Here is a 24,284-nt window from a genome sequence, read left to right as displayed (position 1 = left end):
TTCTCCTTGGAGTGACGGAGGATGAGAGGTGACCTGATAGAGGTGTACAAGATAACGAACGGCATTGATCGTGTGGATAGTCAGAGGCTTTTTCCCAGGGCTGAAATGGCTAACACAAGAGGGCATAGTTTTAAGGTGCTTGGAAGTAGGTACAGAGGAGATGTCAGGGGTAAGTTTTTTGTGCAGAATGGTGAGTGCGTGGATGGGATACAATAGGGTCTTTTAAGAGGCTCTTGTACCTCCTGCCTGATGGCAGCAGCGAGAAGAGAGCACGGCCTGGGTGGTGAGGATCTCTGATGATGGACGCTGCTTTCCTACGGCAGCATTTCATGTAGATGTGCTCAGTGGTTGGGAGGGCTCTCCCTGTGATGTACTGGGCCGAATCCACTACCTTTTGTAGCTTCATCGCACTCTCGATGTGAACCGTGTGTTAATGAAATGGGTTACATTCATTCAGACCAGCACGTTGACTACAGGTCTATCAGGCAGTGGTCAGCACGGAATGCCCCGCAGTTACTGCAGGACAACGATTGGATGTACCTGGTGTGGTGGTTCCCTGAGCGACAGTCCGAACCATCAGCAGATCTCACCGTCAGTCACCAAGACCTCGCCTGGCCGGCGGTGAGAGGAGCCCTCCCAGTCTGATCCTTGCTGCACACCGGAGCATCACTCCCTCAGCGCGCTGCCCCGAGATTGATGCAGTGGAGATGAGACCGTCTCTCAGCTCTTTGCGGACGGATGTGGAGAAAGATGCAAGGGCCGGTGCCACGGCAGCCGTGTGACACTGATCTTCAGGCTGTTCCCAGGACGCTCAGGAAAACGGACAGGGTTCCTCTGCCACTGGACAGGGAGAGGCCGGGTTGGGTGAGGAAGCCTCTCTATTATTGTAGTAGTGAACCACCCCAGGGGTCACATGAGTGGCAAAGGTCTGATCGGTTTTAATGAATGTAAAAGAACACTGAGAATATTTTTATGGTGAATAAAGTTTATTTTGATAAAAAAGAATGCAACTTCTGGTCTGTGTCCAGAGTGAGGGAGACCAGGCCTTCCATTGGAGCCAGGACGGACATGGCTGAAGTCAGGGAGGGCCGTGGAAAGCAGAACGTCACTGAGAAACTGAATGCTTTCCACCCTGTGACATATAATATCCAGTCCAGTGCCTTTTTCCTGCAGCCACGGGTCACCACCCGTCTCCCCACAGCAAAATATTCTCCTCACATCCCGGTTTCATAGCATGAACTAATTTAACAGTTGCTTTAAATGTTTACTTAACCACCATCTTACACCCCGGTCTGACTCTCTTTAGACCTGGAGAAAAATGTAAAAAAAGAGCTGCTGGAGGAACTGAACGGGTCAGGCAGCATTTGTCAGGAGGAATGGACAATCGACATTTTGGGTTGAGACAGCCCAGATGAAAGATCTCGACCCGGAAATTTGACTGATCATTTCTCTCCACAGATGCTGCCTGACCCACCCAGTTGCTCCAGCATCTTGTTTCTTACTAGAGCTTCCATCATCTGCATTTCTTGTGCCTCTCTTCTCTTTTGGTCCTGCCTTGGAATGACCCCTTCATGTTCTTCTTAATCCCATCACACCTACTGGGGCTCCAGCCGCAACAGCAGCTCCCCAGAGGCCTCTGTCCTGGGCCGAAGGTTGTTCAGCCCTGTGGCTTATCCTTTCCCCACACGACTTCAATCGTCTCCCAGGCGAAGGTCCTTCCTGTCCCGGGGATGTGGCTTTTGGAGATTCAGCTGACGTTCACTGTTTTTACAGGACGGGGTGTTTACCCCATGACCTCGTTTTGCAGCCGGGCTTGGGCAGTCCATGGCCAAGCTTCCGAGAGTGATTCAGATCCCACCCTGAGGTGGGAATGGCAGCGTTTCCTTCCCACTGAGGACGTGGATAACGCCCTGGTTCAGATTTTTACCGCTATCTGTAGGTGATTCATTTCGGAAGTTCTGGAAGATCAGTCTGTTCTGCTTTCTGGCCTGTTTGGGTTTGAGCTAAGATAAAGGGCTTTGATGTTCAACTTGGAAATGTTGTGTCAGCCAAACAGGATGGTGAAATTGGGAGAAGGTTCTAGAGAAGGCCGGGCGGAGAGGTTTTTGTGCGGACACTGGTGTGGGTCGAGGTCTTTCTGGCGGGAGCTGGGAGCAGACAGCAGGGAAGCTGACTGAGGATGCCGTCCCCGTTGCACAATGTTGTTCATGGAGTTGAATGGCTTCAAGGAGAAAGGACCTGTGCTCCCGAGGGAGAGTCCGTTTGTTCGAGATGGATTTCGAGAGATATTCGGAAGGTGGTGCGTGATTTCACACAGACCGCGGGTCCAACGTGTGAGTAAAGACAACTTCAGGATGAGCACCAACTTACGTGCAATTTATGATGGGCCCTTATGTTTATTTTCTTTGATAACTGTTTAGTTGATAAACTTTCATAAATATTTTTCTTTATAATCGTATGCAGTGAATTTTTGCCGCCGGGTGATTGCATGGGAACAGCAGGTCACACAGCATTCACACAGATCGAGGTTCGGGAGGGTTTAGGGGACCAAGTGAAATCTACCCTAGAGATACAGAGAGTGGGAGAAGTGTTTTTCTCGTCGCTGAGTCCGGTGGCTGTTTGCGAGGAGCTCCAGACACGCCCAGTGAAGTGGTTTCACCGGCAACAACACAACGTTCATCCCCGAGACCGCAGCGCCCCTGGTGGTCAATCCCCGTACCGCAGGCGTTCAGCAGCTACCCGAAAGGGAAAATATCCTGAACCCGGAAGTACCGGGAGTTAACATGGCTTCGAAAGTTCAGTTCGAAAGTTTGACAGAGGAGGCAATTTGTCCCATCTGCCTGGATTTCTTCACCGATCCGGTCATACTGGAGTGTGGACACAACTTCTGCCGCTCCTGTATCACTCGGTGTTGGGAAAGGGAGCAGAGAAACTCCTGCCCGGAATGTAGAGGGGAGATTGCAGACCGCACCCTCAGGGTCAATCGGGCCTTGGCAAATCTGTCTGAGAAAGCTCGAAAACTAAACCTGAATCCCACAGGGAAGGAAAGTAAACTTCACTGCGAGGAACACGAGGAAGAACTGAAGCTGTTTTGTAAGACGGACAAGAAACTGCTCTGTGTGATCTGTAGAGATTCGCGGGAACACAGGGAGCACCGCTTCCTGCCGATTAAAGAAGCTGTTGAAGTCTATAAGGTAAAATCAAATCGATTTTGATCACCTAATTTTTTTCATTTTATATTTATTTGTATATGACAATCAATTGGCTCGACTCAGCACTGCATCTTTATTGTCTAATTCCTTCACTCTCTGCCTCCCAGGAACGGGTTAAATCTGCGTTAGACTCTCTCACAGAAAAGAAATGTGAGCTCGAGGACATGGAGCGGCAACAGAAAGAGAAGGTTTCCGGAGTTCGGGTAAGGCCTCCCTGAGCAGGATTTCCAATGATACTGTGTAGTTTTGTTCCCTTTAATGCCGAGTAGCAGAGTATCGCAGCTCCAGTGACCTGGGTTCGATCCTGACCTCTGGTGCTCTCTGCCTGGAGTTTGCATGTTCTCCTTGAGATCACGGTGGGCCGGCATTGCCAAGAAATCGAGATGAATGTATAATTCGGGGCTGTAATTAACCCTGTGATGCCGGGTGGTCTGTGAATCAGGTGGGAGTTGATGGATCAGTGAGGAAGAATCGGTTTCAGGGAGACGTGAATGTATGGGATTGAATATCTGAGAAATAGCATAGGGTCAGTGGGCTGAATGGTCTCCTTCCATGTCATAGGGAAATACTTTACAGCCAAATAATAAACTAGCCTCTCCTTTCATTTGACAGGAACAGTCACACAGTGTTCAGTCCCACATCACATCCCAGTTTGCTGAACTGCGCCGGATTCTCACCGAGAAAGAGCAGCGCGCACTCCGAGATCTCAGGGAAGAGGAGGAGAGGATTCTGAATCCGATGGAGAAAAGTCTTCAAAAGATTCAAGAGAATTTAAATTCTATCCGGGAGAAAATGTCAAAGTTACAGGAACGGATGGATCAACAAGAGAATGTGACATTTCTCATGGTGAGAGATTTCAGTTTGGTTCTGTAAAAGTGCACTGTCTCAAAATGATGTATTTTAACTCAGTGTGGTATTTACAGATACTATTATTGTAAACATATTTAAACTGGACAGATGTTTTAACTGTTCAGGACTGTTGTGTTCCCCAAACCGGCCTCCCACAACATCTGTACATCACAGGACAGTCTGCAACCTTCTCGGGAATGAGTTACTCTGATCAGAGCACTGAGCTGGTGATCGTTTCTGTGATTCCCACGTATAATATCCCCAATACTCAGAGTAACACCCAGTTACAGTCACAGGCTGTGAGTGTGTCTGGTGTAGTGGGTGTGAGGGTCACTCTGTCGATCAGTTGGAACTGAGATTGAATTTCACATTGTGACCCACACATCAGATTAAACATCCACAGTGTCTGTAAAAAGTATTCACCACCACCCCCCTCCCCCGGCTTGGAAGTTTCATTGTTTTTCATGTTTCATTGTCTCAAAGTGAAAACAGATCTCTACATTAATCTAAATTAATTAGAAATATAAAACAAAATAACTGATTGCATAAGTATTCATCCCCTTGAAGTCAGTATTTAGTGGATGTAATGTAAGGACAGCAATTACAACCTTGAGCCTGTGTGGATCGGTCTCTATCAGCTTTGCACATCCGAACACTGCAATCTTTCCCCATTCTTCTTTACAAAACTGCTCACGCTCTGTCAGATTGCACGGGGATTGGAGTGAACAGCCCTTGTCAAATCCAGCCACAGTTCTCAATGGATTGAGACTGGACTCTGACTCGGCCACTCCAGGACATTAACTTTGTTGATTTTAAGCCATTCCTGTGTAGCTTTGGCTTTATGCTTGGGGTCATTGTCTTGCTGGAAAACAAATCTTCTCCCAAGTCACAGTTCTCTTGCAGAATACATCAGGTTTTCCTCCAGGATTTCCCTGTGTTTTGCTGCGTTCATTTCAGTCTCTACCTTTACAAGCCTTCTAGGGCCTGCTGCAGTGAAGCATGATGCAGCCACCACCAGGCCCAAAACAGCATGTAGACTGATGGCCAAAATGCTCAGTTTTGGTTTCCTCAGACCATAGAACCTTCGTCCTGATGGTTTCAGTCTCCCGTGTGCCTTCTGGCAAACTCTAGCTGAGATTTCATGTGAGCTTTTTTCAACAGTGGCTTTCTCTTTGCCACTCTCCCATAAAGCTGTGACGGGTCGACAGTTGCGTGAGAGTTTCTCCCATCTCAGCCACTGAAGCTTGTAACTCCTCCAGAGTTGTCATAGGTCTTTTGGAGGCCTCCCTCACGAGTCCCCTTCTTGCGCAGACACCCAGTCTTTGAGGACAGCCTGCTCTCAGCAGATTTACAGCTGAGCCACATCATGATGATTACTGAAACTGTATTGTAAGGGATATTCAGTGACCTTGAAATTTTCTGTGTCCATCTCCTGTCTTGTGCTTTTCAATAACCTTTTTGTGGAGTTACTTGGAGTGTTCTTTTGTCTTCATGGTGCAGATTTTGCCAGGATTCTGACTCACCAGCGGTTGGAGATTCCAGATACAGGTGTAATTTAACTACAGTCAGTTGAAACACCTTCACTGCACACAGGTCTCAAAAAACAGATCCCCATTGAAACGATTATGTGAATTCTAAAACCAGTTGGCTGCACGAGTGATAATTTGGTGTGTTGTATTAAAGGAGGATGAATTCTAATGCAATCAATTATTTTGTATTTTAATTAATTTAGATCACTTTGTACAGATCTATTTTCAGTTTGACACAGAAGAACCTTTTTTGACACTTTTGATCAAAAGGTCCTTGTTGATCAGTGTCAAACAAGCCAAATTATATCCACTGTGATTCAATGTTGTAAAACAATGAAACATCAAAACTTCCAAGGGCAGCGAATACTTTTTCTAAGCATAGAAACATTGAAAACCTACAGTACAATACAGGCCCTTCGGCCCACAGAGTTGTGCCGAACATGTCCCTACCTTAGAAATTACTAGGCTTACCTATAGCCCTCTATTTTACTAAGCTGCATGTACCTATCTAAAAACCTCTTAAAAGACCCTATCGTATCCGCCTCCACCACCGTTGCCGGCAGCCCATTCCACACACTCACCACTCTCTGAGTAAAAAACTTACCCCTGACATCTCCTCTGTACCTACTCCCTAGCACCTTAAACCTGTGTCCTCTCGTGCTAACTATTTCAGCCCTGGGAAAAAACCTCTGACTATCCACACGATCAATGCCTCTCATCATCTTATACACCTCTATCAGGTCACCTGTCATCCTCAGTCGCTCCAAGGAGAAAAGGCCGAGTTCACTCAACCTATTCTCATAAGGCATGCTCCCCAATCCAGGCAACATCCTTGTAACTCTCCTCTGCACCCTTTCTATGGTTTCCACATCCTTCCTGTAGTGAGGCGACTGGAACTGAGTACAATACTCCAAGTGGGTTCTGAACAGGGTACTATATAGCTGCAACATTACCTCTCAGCTTCTAAATTCAAGTCCACAGTTGATGAAAGCCAATACACCATATGTGTTCTTAACCACAGAGTCAACCTGCGCAGCTGCTTTGAGTGTCCTATGGACTCAGACCCCAAGATCCCTCTGATCCTCCACACGGACAAGATTCTTACAATCAATACTATATTCTGCCAACATATTTGACCTACCAAAATGAGCCACCTCACACTTATCTGGGTTGAACTCCATCTGCCACCTCTCAGCTCAGTTTTGCATCCTATTAATGTCTATATCCAGCTTGCATCAAGCTCATCGTTTTAGAGACTATTACCCTGTCTTTCTTTTTCAGACATATTCTTCATCGGATTATATCCCATTTTACGCAATAGACAGGTCTTTCAACCCTTCTTCTCCTATCAACTTCTCTGCTTCACAAGCAACCTCCCACCTATCACCACTGCTGGCAACAGTGTCCGAACTCCATAAGAACATAAGAATTAGGAGCAGGAGTCGGCCATCTGGACCATCGAGCCCGCTCCACCATTCAACAGGATCATGTCTGATCCTATCGATCCTGGACTCATCTCCACCTACCTGCCTTTTCCCCGTAACCCTTAATTCTCCAACTATGCCAAACTCTATCCAACTTTGTCTTAAATATATTTATTGAGGTGGCCTCCACTGTTTCATTGGACAGAGAATTACACAGATTCACCACTCTCTGGGAAAAGCAGTTTCTCCTCATCTCTGTCCTAAATTTGCTCCCCTGAATCTTGAGGCTATGTCCCCTAGTTCTAGTCTCACCTACCAGTGGAAACAACTTTCCTGCCTCTATTGCTTTCATAATTCTATATGTTTCTACACAATCTCCTCTCATCTTGAATTCCAGCGATACAGTCCCAGGCAACTCAATCGCTCCTCATAGTCTAACCCCCTCATCTCTGGAATCAACCTGGTGAACCTCTTCTGCACCACCTCCAAAGCCAGTATTTCCTTCCTCAAGTACAGAGACCAGAACTGCACACAGTACTCCAGTACCCTGTAGAGTTACTTCACCAGTACCCTGTACAGTTGCCTCTCCAGTACCCTGTACAGTTGCCTCACCAATACCCTGTACAGTTGCAGCATAACCTCCCTGCTCTAAAATACAACCTCTCTAGCAATGAAGGTCTACATTCCCTTTGCCTTCTTTATTTTTAATACTTTATTTTCAAAATTTTCAAAAAGCAATAAAACCAACAAGAACACATAAGCTCAGTCATGTGTGAAGATAAAATGAGCAAAAAGAAAGGACATAACATTAGAGGGATGCCTGTTGTACAGAGTGCTCAAAAGTGCTAAACATTAAGTCTCAATTGAGGGCCGTGAAAGATGAGCTGGGGGGAAATTGTTCATCTGCCCCCGGCCTCGTCTAGGTCGGCAAGAAATGGATCCCAGACGGCCGAAAATTTTTAATTGAATTGGTTCTCAAGAACCTGAGTCTCTCCATCTGTACGACTGAGATCATGTCAGCCGTCCATCTCCGGAGAGAAGGGGGAGAGGGTGATTTCCGTTCCCTCAGGAGGAGTCTTTAGCGACAGTCATCCCAGGCATCAGAGACTGTTGTATGGCTGCAGGGAAGCGTAGAGTGGATTGCCAACATCCAAAGATGGCGAGACCAGCTTCCAAGGGGAAGGATCTTTTATAGGCCTTTGAGTACCAGTCACATATTTTGGATGAAAATCCAGTCGGTGAAGGGCAAAACCTTTCATTGACCAACATTGTCCTCCATCTGCCAGGCCCTCGGCCACTCGATTAACCGATGTAAATCTCTCTGCACAATATGCTTTTACTCCCAGTTTTGTGTCACCAGCAAACTTAGATACGTTACACTCGGTCCCCTCTTCCAGATCATTAATGACTATCGCCAACAGTTGTGGGCCCAGCACCGACCCCTGTGGCACACCCCTCACCTCTGATTGCCAACCAGAGAAACATCCATGTCTCACAACTCTCTGCTTTCTGTTGGTTAACTAATCCTCTATCCATGTTAGTACATCACCCCCAACTCCATGCATCCTTATTTTATGGATAAGTCTTTTATGTGGCACCTTATTGAACACCTTCTGGAAATCCAAGTAAATGACATCCATCTGTTCCCCTCTATCCACTGCGCCCGTTATATCCTCAAAGAACTCCAGTAAGTTTGTCAAACCGACCTGCCTTTGCTGAATCCATGCTGCTCTGCCTGATGGGTCCATTTCTTGCTATTTCTTCTTTAATGATAGCTTCAAGCATTTTCCCAACTACAGACGTTAAATTAACTGGCCTATAGTTACCTGCCTTTTGCCTACATCCTTTTTTGAACAGTGGTGTGACATTCACCTTATTCCAATCTGCCGGGGCCTGCCCAGAGTCCAGAGAATTTTGGTAAACTTTCACCAGATTCTTTGCCACTTCTTTCAGTACCCTGGGACACATTCCACCAGGACCAGGGGACTTATTTATCTTCAGGCCCACAAGTTTGCTCAGCTCTACCTCTTGTGTTGAGGTCCTCATCTCCTATCGCATCCATAACATCTCTCTTTGGCATGTTAGTTGTGTTCTCCACCATGAAGACTGACACAAAATAGTCATTCAATGCCTCGGCCATTTTCTCATTACCCAAGCAACACACACAAAATGCTAGTGGAACGCAGCAGGCCAGGCAGCATCTATAGGGAGAAGCACAGTCGACGTTTCAGGCCGAGACTCTTCGTCAGGACCCTTTACCCAATATCAATTTCCCCTTCTCGTCCTCCAAGGGACCAACGTTCACTTTGGCCATCATCTTCTGCTTTATATAATTATAAAAACTTTAATATCCATTTTTATATTTTGTGCCAGTTTATTTTCATAACATATCTTCCCTTTCTTTATTGCTCGTTTAGTGGTTCTTTGTTGCTTTTTAAAGTTTTCCCAATCTTCGAGTTTCCCACTACTCTTGGTGACTTTGCACACACGAGCTTTTAGTTTGATGCCTTCCTTTATTTCCTTAGTTATCCATGGCTGACTCTCCCCACCCTCACTGTCCTTGATTTTAACAGGAATATACTTTTGTTGAGCACCATGAAAGATCTGTTTGAAAGTCTTCCACTGTTCCTCAACCATCCCACCATATAGCCTATTAGTCCCGCCTTGTTAGTCCTGCGACAATCCCATCACTATTCTCATCATTGGTTGGCTTTCTGTCTTTGATAAAACACGCTCAGTGCCTCTGTTACCATGGGTGCTGTGAACTGCTTATGCATGGCCGCTCCAAACAAGGGATAGGCCAGAAAAATATTCCTTTGCTGCCCCTGTAAGGTGACCAAACACAAGTTATAGAAGCAGTCGTGTCTGTGATTTAAAATAGAACAAAAGAATGCTACAGGCCAAACCAGCCAAACCTCTTTCTCTCACTCTCACACTCTCCCCAACAACACGCAGAGTTGGACCGGAGTCTGTATGTGTTTATCCGGCTTCCCCATCACATTCAATCTCTGCTGTTCCACTTCAACCACTCCTGTGACAGTGAGTTCCACATTCACTTCACTACATTTCAAGCAGAGATGCGTTCTCCACCCACACCCAGTCCAATCCACCACTAATCTTAAATTCCGGCATCTGATCCTCCCTGACATCATATCCAGAAAAACATTCACAGCCTGTCCAGTCTTTCCCGTCAGTTCCATCCTCTCAGTTATGGGATAATTATCAACTTTCTCCCGGGTTCTGTGCCCCTTGTTACAGTCTCCCCTTTCTCCGTGTGTGTCAGCGAGAGAGAGCTGGGAAGTGGGAAATTTCAGCAGCTTGTAATAACTTGGCTCAAATTCCTGCGGTCAGGATGCAGTCAGTCAATTGAGATCTATGTTTTATTTATTTCAGGAGGAAGCTTGTCGGAAGAAGAGGTAGGACATGGTCTTTACTGAAACATAGTATGGATTTGTAAAATAGTTCAGATATCACTGATATTCAGTTTATAACCAGCTGTGTAGTATTTACAGGATCAGTGATGACGCCAAGTTCCTGTCAGTGACACATGGCACCCTACCTGTTGAAAAATTCGATCACCTCTTTTTGTTGAACACAACGTTGAGAGAAATGTCTGATACAATTAAGCGAGGTAAACATTTACAGTTTCCTTTCTCCATGTCTGTGAACAATTTTAAGTGATATTTACTCGCAAAGACTGTCTGTAACTCTGGGTGAAGACATCACTGTCACATGGTGAGCTGGAGATGTCAGACCCCTGAACACACCTACACAGGGGGACGATACACCCAACACATGGGACTGTTAGATTACCCACTGAATCCTGAACCAATTCACACTGTATAAACACACCAAGACATCACCAGGTAATAAAAGCTGGCGTCTGTCATGTGACTGGGATTTTCAGAAAAATACATACGAGTCCTTCAGAGAAGGAAATCTGCGTCACTGGGCCTGTCTGAAACGTCCGTGACTGCAGACTCTGATTGACTCAGGTCTGCCCCCTGCTGGACTCACGAGTCTCACTATTGTCAAACCCCCACATTGAAGCGTTGTCAGACTGAGCCCGGACACAGCAACCAGCATTGACATTGGTCCAGATTTCATCTCGGGAGAAGCGCACACATCATAGCCGGCCTGGCAAAGCTCCCTCACGTACATACACAGACCGACTGGCAGACTGTGGCCAAATCCTCAACAAAGCGTCCAAGTACCTCATGACCTGCTCATCTCCTCCCCACCTCCTTCCATTTATTCCAAGGTCTATTGCCCTCCCTAATCAGATTCCTTCTTCTTTAGACCTTTGTGTCTTCCACCTATCACATCACAGTTTCTCACATCGTTCGCTATCATCCCCCTCTCCCCTCCACCTACCTTCTCCCTCGCCTGGACTCTCCTAGTGAGTCTTTCAGCTTTTGCTCGTCCCCCTCCCTCAGCTTCTTATTCTGCATCCTGTTGCCTTCCTCTCCAGTCCGGGTGAAGAGTCTCAGCCCAAAGTGTTCATTTCCCTCCGTAAACCGTGCGTGACTCGAGTTTGTCTGGCGTTTTGTGTGTGTGGCCGGCAAGATTCCGGTTGTGAGTGAACCCAGTGACTGAGACTCCAGAGGCACCAGGATAGAGAGTTCCAAAGATTCACACCCCTCTGCGAGAAGAAAGTTCTCCTCTTCTCAATCCTGAATGACATTTCCCTTATTCAGAGTCGGTGAGCCCTGGTTCCAGACTCATCGGCCAAGGGAAACATTCTCCCTGCATCCAGCCCGTCGAGCCTTGTTAGAAATTTATACCTTTCCATGGAATTCCTCAACACAGCCAGGCTCCAGGGTGAGATTCCTCAGGAGGATGATCTGGGAAGGGGTTTGGCAGAAGTTTATTCACAGGGACAACAACACACATTTGTGGCCAGTAAACTGTGAACCTTCTGTGGTTGTTCACTGAGGCTCCAGTTACAGCTTTCGTTCACTTTATTTCTCCTTTCCCCACAAATCTGACTGCACGGAGATCTGATCATTTCGGAAGCCGGCACCTCCCTACACTGAATCCCCAGTGTTTCTGCGGCTGTCAGATCCTCGTTCCCTCCCCTCGGGTGGATCTTTTATCGAGTTGAGAAACAGGACATTCAGTGAAAAGCTGCAGCAACACCCCCACATCCTCTGTCGATATCTCATTCCAGTCATTGAGAAGTAAACGTGGAATCAGGCCCTTCGGCCCACCTTGTCCATACTATAATTATAAATAATGAGAAGGATAAATAACATTATAAATAATCAAAAGTGTTTCAGTGATCCTGTAGTGATCTAGAGAAACACCTCCATTCTTCACTATACTGCTGTCATCTGCAAACTCACCATGCCATCTATATTCTTTTCCAAATCATTAATACCAATGAACAGTGAACCCTGATCCAATCCCCATGGTAACACTACTGATCGCAGTGCTCCAGTCTGGGCAACACCTCTCAACCACCACCCTCTGTCTCCTAACCCCAGTCAACTTTACATCCAATTGGATAGCTCACTGTGAATCCCATGTGATCAAACCTTCTCTACGAGCCTTCCTCATGGAACCTTGTCAAAGTTCATGTCCATCACCCTATCCTCAACGCTCCTTTCTGTCCCCTCATCAAAAAAAATTTAATTAAATTTGTGAGACACTATTTCCTGGGTATAAAACAGTGTTGACTATCCTGACTCAGTCCCTGCCTTTCCAAATGCTGGTAAATCTGTCTCTCAGTGTCCATTCCAGTAATTGTCCCACCACTGATGTTAGGCTCAGTGGCCTGGAGTTCCCTGGCTTCACCTTCCCATCCTTCTGAACTCCAGACAACACCTGAGCCACTCTCCTGTCTTCCAGCAGCTCACCTGTGGTGAAATGTGAAGCAAATTTATCCTCCAGGGCCCTGGAATTCGTTCCCTAGTCTGGAGGTATCAGACAGAGCAGATCACGGTCTGGGGCTCATCCACCTCTAATACCTCCAGCACCTTCGCTTTTGCACTGTGATATGTTCCAAGACATTACTGTTCATTTTCCTTAATTCCTTAGCTTCCGTGACCCTCTCCCTGGGAGATATTCATTTAAAACCTCCCCCCTCTCCTTTTATCGATGACCACATTGACCCTCAGGGTGACCTGATCGAGTCAGGGTGTCATACATTTGACCCAATGTCCATACTGACTGTTTTGCCCAGTGAGCTGGTGACATCTGCCCACATTTGGTCCAAAACCCAATAAAACTGTTCAATCCATGTACGATCCACTGTAGATTAATTTAAACGTTGCTTATTTCCAGCAGCTCATTCCAAATATGCACCACCCCGTGTGTGAAGAAAATGTTCCTGATGTTCCTTTTAAATCCATCACCTCTGATCATAAACCTTTGCACTCCTGTTCTTCACACACCCTCCCTGGGGAAAATCCCTAATGTGGTATACCTAATACCCAAATGCGAGTAGGCTCTTTCCACTTAGATTAGGAGAGATAAGTACAAGAGGACATGGCTTTGGTGTGAAAGGGGAAAGGGGGAAATATTTGATACAATTAAGCGAGGTAAACACTTACAGTTGCCTTTCTCCATGTTTGTGAACAATTTTAAGTGATATTTGCTCACAAAGACTGTCTGTAACTCTGGGTGAAGACATCACTGTCACATGGTCAGCTGGAGATGTCAGACCCCTGAACACACCTACACAGGGGCACGATACAACCAGTACTGTAGAGTATTCACTGCATCCTGAACCAATCCACACTACACAAACACGCTAAGACAGCACCAAGTGATAAAATCTGGTATCCGTCGGGTGACCAGGATTGCCAGAAAACTACATTGAACTCTTCACTGCTCGGCCTGTCTGAGCCGTCCGTGACTGCAGACTCTGATTGACTCAGGTCTGCCCCCTGCTGGACTTGCGACCCTCACTGTTGTTACCAAACCCCCACATTGAAGCCTCAGACTGAGACCGGACACACTAACCTGCACTGACTTGGTCAAGATTTCATCTCGGAAGAAGCACACACAGCATTCCCAGCCTGGGAAAGCTCCCTCACATACACACACAGAACGATTGGCAGATTGTGGCCAAAGCCTCCAAGTGAGAGGAGGAAATACCTTATGACACGCCCATCTCCCCCTCTGTTTCTGTTTCCCCACCTCCTGCCTTCAATTCCAAGATCATTTGTGGCCAGTAACCTGTGAACCTTCTGTGGTTGTTCACTGAGGCTCCAGTTACAGCTTTCATTCACTTTATTTCTCCTCTCCCCACAAATCTGACTGCATGGAGATTTCACAGAGCAAACACGAGGAAATCTGCAGATGCTGGAAATTCAAACAACAACACACACAAAATGCTGGTGGAACACAGCAGGCCAGGCAGCATCTATAGGGAGAAGCGCTGTCGACGTTTCGGGCCGAGACCCTTCGTCAAGACTAACCAAAAGGAAAGATAGTAAGAGATTTGAAAGTAGTGGGGGGAGGGGGAAATGCAAAATGATAGGAGAAGACCGGAGGGGGTGGGATGAAGCTAAGAGCTGGAAAGGTGATTGGCGAAAGTGATACAGAGCTGGAGAAGGGAAAGGATCATGGGACGGGAGGCCTCGGGAGAAAGAAAGGAGGAGGGGGGAGCACCAGAGGGAGATGGAGAACAGGCAAACAACTAAATATGTCAGAGATGGGGTAAGAAGGGGAGGAGGGGCATTAACAGAAGTTAGAGAAGTCAATGTTCATGCCATCAGGTTGGAGGCTACCCAGCCGGTATATAAGGTGTTGTTCCTCCAACCTGAGTTTGGATTCATTTTGACAATAGAGGAGGCCATGGATAGACATATCAGAATGGGAATGGGACGTGGAATTAAAATGTGTGGCCACTGGGAGATCCTGCTTTCACTGGCGGACCGAGCGTAGGTGTTCAGCAAAACGGTCTCCCAGTCTGCACTGGGTCTCACCAATATATAAAAGGCCACACCGGGAGCACCGGACGCAGTATATCACACCAGCCGACTCACAGGTGAAGTGTCGCCTCACCTGTAAGGACTGTCTGGGGCCCTGAATGGTGGTGAGGGAGGAAGTGTAAGGGGAGGTGTAGCACTTGTTCCGTTTACAAGGATAAGTGCCAGGAGGGAGATCGGTGGGAAGGGATGGGGGGGATGAATGGATAAGGGAATCGCGTAGGGAGCGATCCCTGCGAAAAGCAGAAAGAGGGGGGGAGGGAAAAAGGTGTTTGGTAGTGGGATCCCGTTGGAGGTGGCGGAAGTTACAGAGAATTATATGTTGGACCTGGAGGCTGGTGGGGTGGTAGGTAAGGACAAGGGGAACCCTATCCCAAGTGGGGAGGTGGGTGGATGGGGTGAGGGCAGATGTGCGGGAAATGGGAGAGATGCGTTTGAGAGCAGAGTTGATGGTGGACGAAGGGAAGCCCCTTTGTTTAAAAAAGGAAGACATCTCCTTCGTCCTGGAAAGAAAAGCCTCATCCTGAGAGCAGATGCGGCAGAGACGGAGGAATTGTGAGAAAGGGATAGCATTTTTGCAAGAGACAGGGTGGGAAGAGGAATAGTCCAGGTAGCTGTGAGAGTCTGTAGGCTTATAGTAGATATCAGTAGATAGGCCGTCTCCAGAGATGGAGACAGAGAGATCAAGAAAGGGGAGGGAGGTGTCGGAAATGGACATGGAGATTTGATCATTTCAGAAGCCGGCACATTTTTCAGCCCATTTTTCCAGTTGGTCCAGATCCCTCTGCAAGCTTTGAAAGCCTTCCTCACTGTCCACAACACCTCCAATCTTAGTGTCATCAGCAAACTTGCAACAAATAACAATGGTCCCAGCACAGATCCCTGAGGCACACCACTAGTCACTGGCCTCCAGTCTGGGAGGCAATCATCCACTACCACTCTCTGTCTTCTCCCACACAGCCAATTTCGAATCTAGTTTACAACCTCTCCATGGATACCTAGTGTCTGAACCTTCTAAACTAACCTCCCATGTGGGACCTTGTCAAAGGCCTTACTAAAGTCCATGTAGACAACATCCACAGTCCTTCCTTCATCTACTTTTGTGGTAACCTCCTCGATAAACTCTACAAGATTCGTTAAACATGATCTACCACACACAAAGCCATGCTGACTATCATTAATCAGCCCTTGGCTGTCCAAATACTTGTATAGTGATCATAACATGAGAGAATTCACCCTGCAGATTAACAGGGAGGAGATAAAGTCAGATGTATTAGTATGACAGTGGAGTAAAGGGAATTACAGAGGCATCAGACAGGAGCTGGCCAAAGCTGATGGGAAAGAGACACCTTCAGGGATGATTCAAAGTTCAAAGTAATTTTATTATGAAAGTACATGTGTCATCATATACAATGATGAGATTCATTTTCTTGCGGGCATACTCAGTAAATCCCATAACCATAATAGAAGCAATGAAAGATTGCATTAACAGGGAGGACAACCAGTGACAACAAACACAAAAAGAAGCAACAAAAAAGAAATAATACTGATAAATATCAGGAACCTGGGAAGCGGAGTCCTTGACAGTGAATCCATCAATTGTGGGAACGGTTCAGTGACGGGGCAAGTGAAATGGAGTGTAGTTATTCCCTCTGGTTCAAGAGCCTGATGGTTGAGGGGTAATAACTGTTTCTGAACCCAGTGGTGTGAGTCCTGAGGCTCCTGTACCCTCTTCCTAATGGCAGCAGTGAGAAGAGAGCATGGCCTGAGTGGTGGGGGTCCCTGATGATGGGTGCTGCTTTGTGTTGGATGACAGCGGATCAGCAACGGCTGGAGTTTTTGGTGGCAATTCGGAAGATACATCCCAAATATGAAGAAGAATTCTAAAGGGAGAATGAGGCAAACATGGCTTGAAATAAAAGCAAGAGAGGGCATAGAATACAGCAAAAAATTAGTGATAAGTTAGAGCATTGAAATCTTTTAAACGCCAACAGAAAGCAACTGAAAAAAGGAATGAGGAGAGAAAAGATGAAATATGAACGTTAGCTAGAAAATAATATAAAAGAGGATATGAAAAGATTTTCAGATACATAAAGAGTAAAAGAGAGGTGACAGTCTATGATAATGTCAGGTGTATGATAATGCATTGTGGTGAAAGGAACAATAGTGCAGACTGTTATCCAAATGGGAAGAAAATTCAAACATCAGAGGTGCAGAGGGATTTAGTGGTCCTCATGCAAGACTCCCCGAAGGTTAATTTACAGGTGGAGTCTGTGGTAAGGATGGCAAATGCAATGTTGGTGTAACTCTCGCTTCAGGTAGTGGCTTAATATTGGGGGTGATAGTCCTCAGCCTGGCCAAACTTAAGAAATATCATTTGGGTGGATACTGCGTGATGTGTTCCTGTTACAAATCAGTACCCCGTAATAACAAACAGTACAGAATATGCCATTAAACAATTGAGCTTTATAATTCTTAATTTGACTATATGGTTACTAAAGGAAACAAGGAAAAGAAAAAGGGCCGCTTCTCATGAAACAGTCTAATGCACAACTCTGGAGCTCACTGATAAGCCAGTTGTCCACCATCGACCTCCTCCGATTGTCACTCACCTTCGGACCCTCACTCCAAGTCCACTCCATCCAGCGGTCTACCAACTCTCTCCGTTCACATCTTCTCTCCTAATCTCTCCCTGACAAAAGACCGCGAAAATCTCTTCTCCAGAATCACAAGAAAGAACAAAATTTCTCTCATTGGATAGTCTCTGCATTTCAAACCCTGTTATCTCCAGTCATAACCCAAACATTTCTGCTACAGAGAAGCCATTACGTCAGCAGCATGTTACAGCAACCTTACAGCATGTTACATTGGCGTTCATTTCAAGGGGATTAGAATATAAAAACAAGGAGATAATGCTGAGCCTTTATAAGACACTAGTCAGGCTGCACTTGGAGTATTGTCAACAGTTTTGGGCCCCATATCTTGGACAGGATATGTACAGTCCAGAGAAGGTTCACGAGGATGATTCCAGTAGTTAAAGGGTTAACACACGGGGAGTGTTTGTCAGCTTTGGGCCTGTACTCACTGGAATTTAGGAGGATGCAGGGGAATCTCATGAAACCTACCGAATGTTGAAAGTACTCGATAGGGTGGATGTGGAGAGGATGTTTCCTATGGTGGGAGTGTCCAGAACTCGAGGGCACAGCCTCATAATTGAGGGGTGACCCTTTAGAACAGAGTTGAGGAGGAATTGTTTTTTAGTCAGAGTGTAGTGAATCTGTGGAATATTCTGCCACAGAGAGCTGTGGAGGACCAGACGGTGGGTATATTTAAAGTGAAAATTGATCGTTTTCTGATTGGTCAGTTTATGGAGAGGGCAGATGTAGTGGGTTTGAGTGGAATCTGGGATAGGCCACGATGGAACAGCAGAGCAGACTCGATGGGCTGAATGGCCTAATTCTGCTCCTATATCTTATGCTCCTCTGGTCTATTCATTATTCATTATCTTGCATACTCATGTCTCCGGGAAATACACTGAGGGCCTCTCCCATCTCCTGTGACTCCAGGTGGAGTGGCACGGTAGTGCAGTGGTTAGCACAAAGCTTCACAGTACAGGTGACAAGGGTTCAATTCCCACTGCTGCCCGCACGGAGTTTGTACATTCTCCCCGGGACCGTGTGGGTTTCCTCCTTCTGCTCCGGTTTCCTCCCACAGTCCAGAGATGTACCAGTTGGTCGGTCATTGTAAATTCTCCCATGATGCGTCTGGGATTAAATCAGGGGGTTGCTGTGTGGTGTGGTTCGAAGGGCTGGAAGGGCCGATTCCCCTCTGTATCTATTAAACTGATCCTTAATGAAAAACCCTGCATCCAGACAGAGAGTGGAGTGTGTGGGTGATGAGGGGCTGTGAGGGGAGTGGGTCTGTGGGAAGGGGATAAAGATCCCTTATAAATCATTCCCCTCTCACCTTAAATCTATGCCAACTGGTTTTAGACACCTTATTCTGGAAAAAGACACGTTATCTATGCCCCCTATGATTTTATATACTTTGACCAGGGGTCACCCCTACACTCCAGGGAAATAGCCCCAGCTTAACCACTCTCACAGCTTCCTGTCCAGTGTGATGACATCCGTCCCATAGTCCGGGAACCAGGAATGCACACAGTACTCCGAGTGTGGTCTACCCTCGATGTCAACGGCCTTGGTGAAGTCCATGTGAACAATGTCTACCACCCTGACCTGGACAATCCTCCGTCACCTCTTCAAACAACTCAATCAGATTTGTGAGACGTGATTTCCCGAGCACAACGTCATCCTTGTCTTTCCAAATGTTGTTCGATCCTGTCCTCAGAAACTTCCCAACCACTGACGTTAGGCTCAGTGTCCTGGAGTTCCCTGGAGTGATCTTCCAGCCCCATTAACGAAATGCACAACATCAGCCACCTTCCAATAATCTGGGACATCAGCTGTGGCTGAATGCAAAGCAAATGTATCTTCCAGGGTCCCCGTAAATGAATCCCCTGTCCTAATGAGGGTCTGAGGAGGTTGGGGTTATAGAAAGGGGCAAATGGACCCTCTTCATCCCCTCCACCTTCGAGTTCCCCCTCCACACACAGTTCACCCACAGGCTTTTCACCTCCCCACCTGGTTCAGGTTTCATCTGCCATTCATCTCTCCCCTAATGGTTCCCATCATCAGCTCAGACTCCCCCACCCTCCCCCAAAACTTCGTCAATCTTCCTCTCACCGTTTTGTCTCTGTGTCTGGCTTCATCTATCATTCACTTCCCAATGTCTCCCAACTCCAGCCCACATCCCCACCGCTCCCCTACCCGGAGCAACCTGCTCATCAAACCTCACCCCTCCTCAGTCCACAGTCACCTCAGACTCCTCATCATCCCTCACCCCTCCTCAGTCCACGGTCACCTCAGACTCCTCATCATCCCTCACCCCTCCTCAGTCCACAGTCACCTCAGACTCGTCTCATCATCCCTCACCCCTCCTCAGTCCACGGTCACCTCAGACTCCTCATCATCCCTCACCCCTCCTCAGTCCACAGTCACCTCAGACTCCTCATCATCCCTCACCCATCCTCAGTCCACAATCAACTCAGACTCGTCTCATCATCCCTCACCCCTCCTCAGTCCACAGTCACCTCAGACTCGTCTCATCATCCCTCACCCCTCCTCAGTCCACGGTCACCTCAGACTCCTCATCATCCCTCACCCCTCCTCAGTCCACAGTCACCTCAGACTCCTCTTCATCCTTCACCCATCCTCAGTCCACAATCAACTCAGACTCGTCTCATCATCCCTCACCCCTCCTCAGTCCACAGTCACCTCAGACTCATCTCATCATCCCTCACCCCTCCTCAGTCCACAGTCACCTCAGACTCCTCATCATCCCTCACCCCTCCTCAGTCCACAGTCACCTCAGACTCCTCTTCATCCTTCACCCATCCTCAGTCCACAATCAACTCAGACTCGTCTCATCATCCCTCACCCCTCCTCAGTCCATAGTCACCTCAGACTTGTTTCCTCATCCCTCACCCCTCCTCAGCCCACAGTCACCTCAGACTCCTCATCAGCCCTCTCCCCTCCTCAGTCCACAATCACCTCAGACTCATCTCATCATCCCTCACCCCTCCTCAGTCCATAGTCACCTCAGACTCGTCTCATCATCCCTCAGCCCTCCTCAGTCTACAGTCACCTCAGACTCGTCTCATCATCCCTCAACCCTCCTCAGTCCACAGTCACCTCAGAATCGTCTCATCATCCCTCACCCCTCCTCAGTCCACAGTCACCTCAGACTCCTCATCATCCTCCACCTCTCCTCAGTCCACATTCACCTCAGACTCCTCATCATCCCTCACCCCTCCTCAGTCCACAGTCACCTCAGAATCGTCTCATCATCCCTCACCCCTCCTCAGTCCACAGTCACCTCAGACTCCTCATCATCCTCCACCTCTCCTCAGTCCACAGTCACCTCTGACTCGTCACATCATCCCTCACCCCTCCTCAGTCTACAGTCACCTCAAAATCGTCTCATCATCCCTCACCCCTCCTCAGTCCACAGTCACCTCAGACTCCTCATCATCCTCCACCTCTCCTCAGTCCACAGTCACCTCAGACTCCTCATCATCCCTCACCCATCCTCAGTCCACAGTCACCTCAGAATCGTCTCATCATCCCTCACCCCTCCTCAGTCCACAGTCACCTCAGACTCCTCATCATCCTCCACCTCTCCTCAGTCCACAGTCACCTCTGACTCATCACATCATCCCTCATCCCTCCTCAGTCCACAGTCACCTCAGACTCGTCACATCATCCCTCACCCCTCCTCAGTCTACAGTCACCTCAGAATCGTCTCATCATCCCTCACCCCTCCTCAGTCCACAGTCACCTCAGACTCCTCATCATCCTCCACCTCTCCTCAGTCCACAGTCACCAAAGACACCTCATCATCCTCCACCTCTCCTCAGTCCACAGTCACCTCTGACTCATCACATCATCCCTCACCGCTCCTCAGTCCACAGTCTCCTCTGACTCGTCACATCATCCCTCACCCTCCTCAGTCCACAGGCACCTCAGACTCCTCATCATCCCTCCCCACTCCTCAGTCCACAGTCACCTCAGACTCGTCTCATCATCCCTCATCCCTCCTCAGTCCACAGTCACCTCAGACTCGTCACATCATCCCTCACCCCTCCTCAGTCTACAGTCACCTCAGAATCGTCTCATCATCCCTCACCCCTCCTCAGTCCACAGTCACCTCAGAATCGTCTCATCATCCCTCACCCCTCCTCAGTCCACAGTCACCTCAGACTCCTCATCATCCTCCACCTCTCCTCAGTCCACAGTCACCTCAGACTCCTCATCATCCCTCACCCATCCTCAGTCCACAGTCACCTCAGAATCGTCTCATCATCCCTCACCCCTCCTCAGTCCACAGTCACCTCAGACTCCTCATCATCCTCCACCTCTCCTCAGTCCACAGTCACCTCTGACTCATCACATCATCCCTCACCGCTCCTCAGTCCACAGTCTCCTCTGACTCGTCACATCATCCCTCACCCCTCCTCAGTCTACAGTCACCTCAAAATCGTCTCATCATCCCTCACCCCTCCTCAGTCCACAGTCACCTCAGACTCCTCATCATCCTCCACCTCTCCTCAGTCCACAGTCACCTCAGACTCCTCATCATCCCTCACCCATCCTCAGTCCACAGTCACCTCAGAATCGTCTCATCATCCCTCACCCCTCCTCAGTCCACAGTCACCTCAGACTCCTCATCATCCTCCACCTCTCCTCAGTCCACAGTCACCTCTGACTCATCACATCATCCCTCACCGCTCCTCAGTCCACAGTCTCCTCTGACTCGTCACATCATCCCTCACCCTCCTCAGTCCACAGGCACCTCAGACTCCTCATCATCCCTCCCCACTCCTCAGTCCACAGTCACCTCAGACTCGTCTCATCATCCCTCATCCCTCCTCAGTCCACAGTCACCTCAGACTCGTCACATCATCCCTCACCCCTCCTCAGTCTACAGTCACCTCAGAATCGTCTCATCATCCCTCACCCCTCCTCAGTCCACAGTCACCTCAGACTCCTCATCATCCTCCACCTCTCCTCAGTCCACAGTCACCAAAGACACCTCATCATCCTCCACCTCTCCTCAGTCCACAGTCACCTCTGACTCATCACATCATCCCTCACCGCTCCTCAGTCCACAGTCTCCTCAGACTCGTCTCATCATCCCTCATCCCTCCTCAGTCCACAGTCACCTCAGACTCGTCACATCATCCCTCACCCCTCCTCAGTCCACAATCAACTCAGACTCGTCTCATCATCCCTCACCCCTCCTCAGTCCACAGTCACCTCAGACTCGTCTCATCATCCCTCACCCCTCCTCAGTCCACGGTCACCTCAGACTCCTCATCATCCCTCACCCCTCCTCAGTCCACAGTCACCTCAGACTCCTCTTCATCCTTCACCCATCCTCAGTCCACAATCAACTCAGACTCGTCTCATCATCCCTCACCCCTCCTCAGTCCACAGTCACCTCAGACTCATCTCATCATCCCTCACCCCTCCTCAGTCCACAGTCACCTCAGACTCCTCATCATCCCTCACCCCTCCTCAGTCCACAGTCACCTCAGACTCCTCTTCATCCTTCACCCATCCTCAGTCCACAATCAACTCAGACTCGTCTCATCATCCCTCACCCCTCCTCAGTCCATAGTCACCTCAGACTTGTTTCCTCATCCCTCACCCCTCCTCAGCCCACAGTCACCTCAGACTCCTCATCAGCCCTCTCCCCTCCTCAGTCCACAATCACCTCAGACTCATCTCATCATCCCTCACCCCTCCTCAGTCCATAGTCACCTCAGACTCGTCTCATCATCCCTCAGCCCTCCTCAGTCTACAGTCACCTCAGACTCGTCTCATCATCCCTCAACCCTCCTCAGTCCACAGTCACCTCAGAATCGTCTCATCATCCCTCACCCCTCCTCAGTCCACAGTCACCTCAGACTCCTCATCATCCTCCACCTCTCCTCAGTCCACATTCACCTCAGACTCCTCATCATCCCTCACCCCTCCTCAGTCCACAGTCACCTCAGAATCGTCTCATCATCCCTCACCCCTCCTCAGTCCACAGTCACCTCAGACTCCTCATCATCCTCCACCTCTCCTCAGTCCACAGTCACCTCTGACTCGTCACATCATCCCTCACCCCTCCTCAGTCTACAGTCACCTCAAAATCGTCTCATCATCCCTCACCCCTCCTCAGTCCACAGTCACCTCAGACTCCTCATCATCCTCCACCTCTCCTCAGTCCACAGTCACCTCTGACTCATCACATCATCCCTCACCGCTCCTCAGTCCACAGTCTCCTCTGACTCGTCACATCATCCCTCACCCTCCTCAGTCCACAGGCACCTCAGACTCCTCATCATCCCTCCCCACTCCTCAGTCCACAGTCACCTCAGACTCGTCTCATCATCCCTCATCCCTCCTCAGTCCACAGTCACCTCAGACTCGTCACATCATCCCTCACCCCTCCTCAGTCTACAGTCACCTCAGAATCGTCTCATCATCCCTCACCCCTCCTCAGTCCACAGTCACCTCAGACTCCTCATCATCCTCCACCTCTCCTCAGTCCACAGTCACCAAAGACACCTCATCATCCTCCACCTCTCCTCAGTCCACAGTCACCTCTGACTCATCACATCATCCCTCACCGCTCCTCAGTCCACAGTCTCCTCTGACTCGTCACATCATCCCTCACCCTCCTCAGTCCACAGGCACCTCAGACTCCTCATCATCCCTCCCC

At 48.3% G+C, this 24,284-nt stretch overlaps 1 protein-coding gene across 1 annotated transcript in view; it reads left to right on the top strand.

The window, feature by feature from the left end:
* The first annotated feature begins 2,777 nt into the window (after nucleotides 1–2,777).
* LOC140719912 (zinc-binding protein A33-like) overlaps nucleotides 2,778–24,284 on the top strand; it is a 31,125-nt gene continuing 9,618 nt past the window's right edge. The window contains exons 1-5 of the mRNA XM_073034840.1: nucleotides 2,778–3,194; nucleotides 3,320–3,415; nucleotides 3,825–4,058; nucleotides 10,408–10,430; nucleotides 10,518–10,645. Of these exons, the coding sequence (XP_072890941.1) occupies nucleotides 2,784–3,194; nucleotides 3,320–3,415; nucleotides 3,825–4,058; nucleotides 10,408–10,430; nucleotides 10,518–10,645 (892 nt within the window). The 5' untranslated portion in view covers nucleotides 2,778–2,783. The remainder of the gene's footprint in view (nucleotides 3,195–3,319; nucleotides 3,416–3,824; nucleotides 4,059–10,407; nucleotides 10,431–10,517; nucleotides 10,646–24,284) is intronic.

The sequence above is a fragment of the Hemitrygon akajei genome, chromosome 2 (assembly GCF_048418815.1).
Source record: "Hemitrygon akajei chromosome 2, sHemAka1.3, whole genome shotgun sequence".
Taxonomy (NCBI): domain Eukaryota; kingdom Metazoa; phylum Chordata; class Chondrichthyes; order Myliobatiformes; family Dasyatidae; genus Hemitrygon; species Hemitrygon akajei.
Note: the sequence above shows the minus strand (reverse complement) of the source record. Positions and strands in the feature narration are given on the sequence as shown.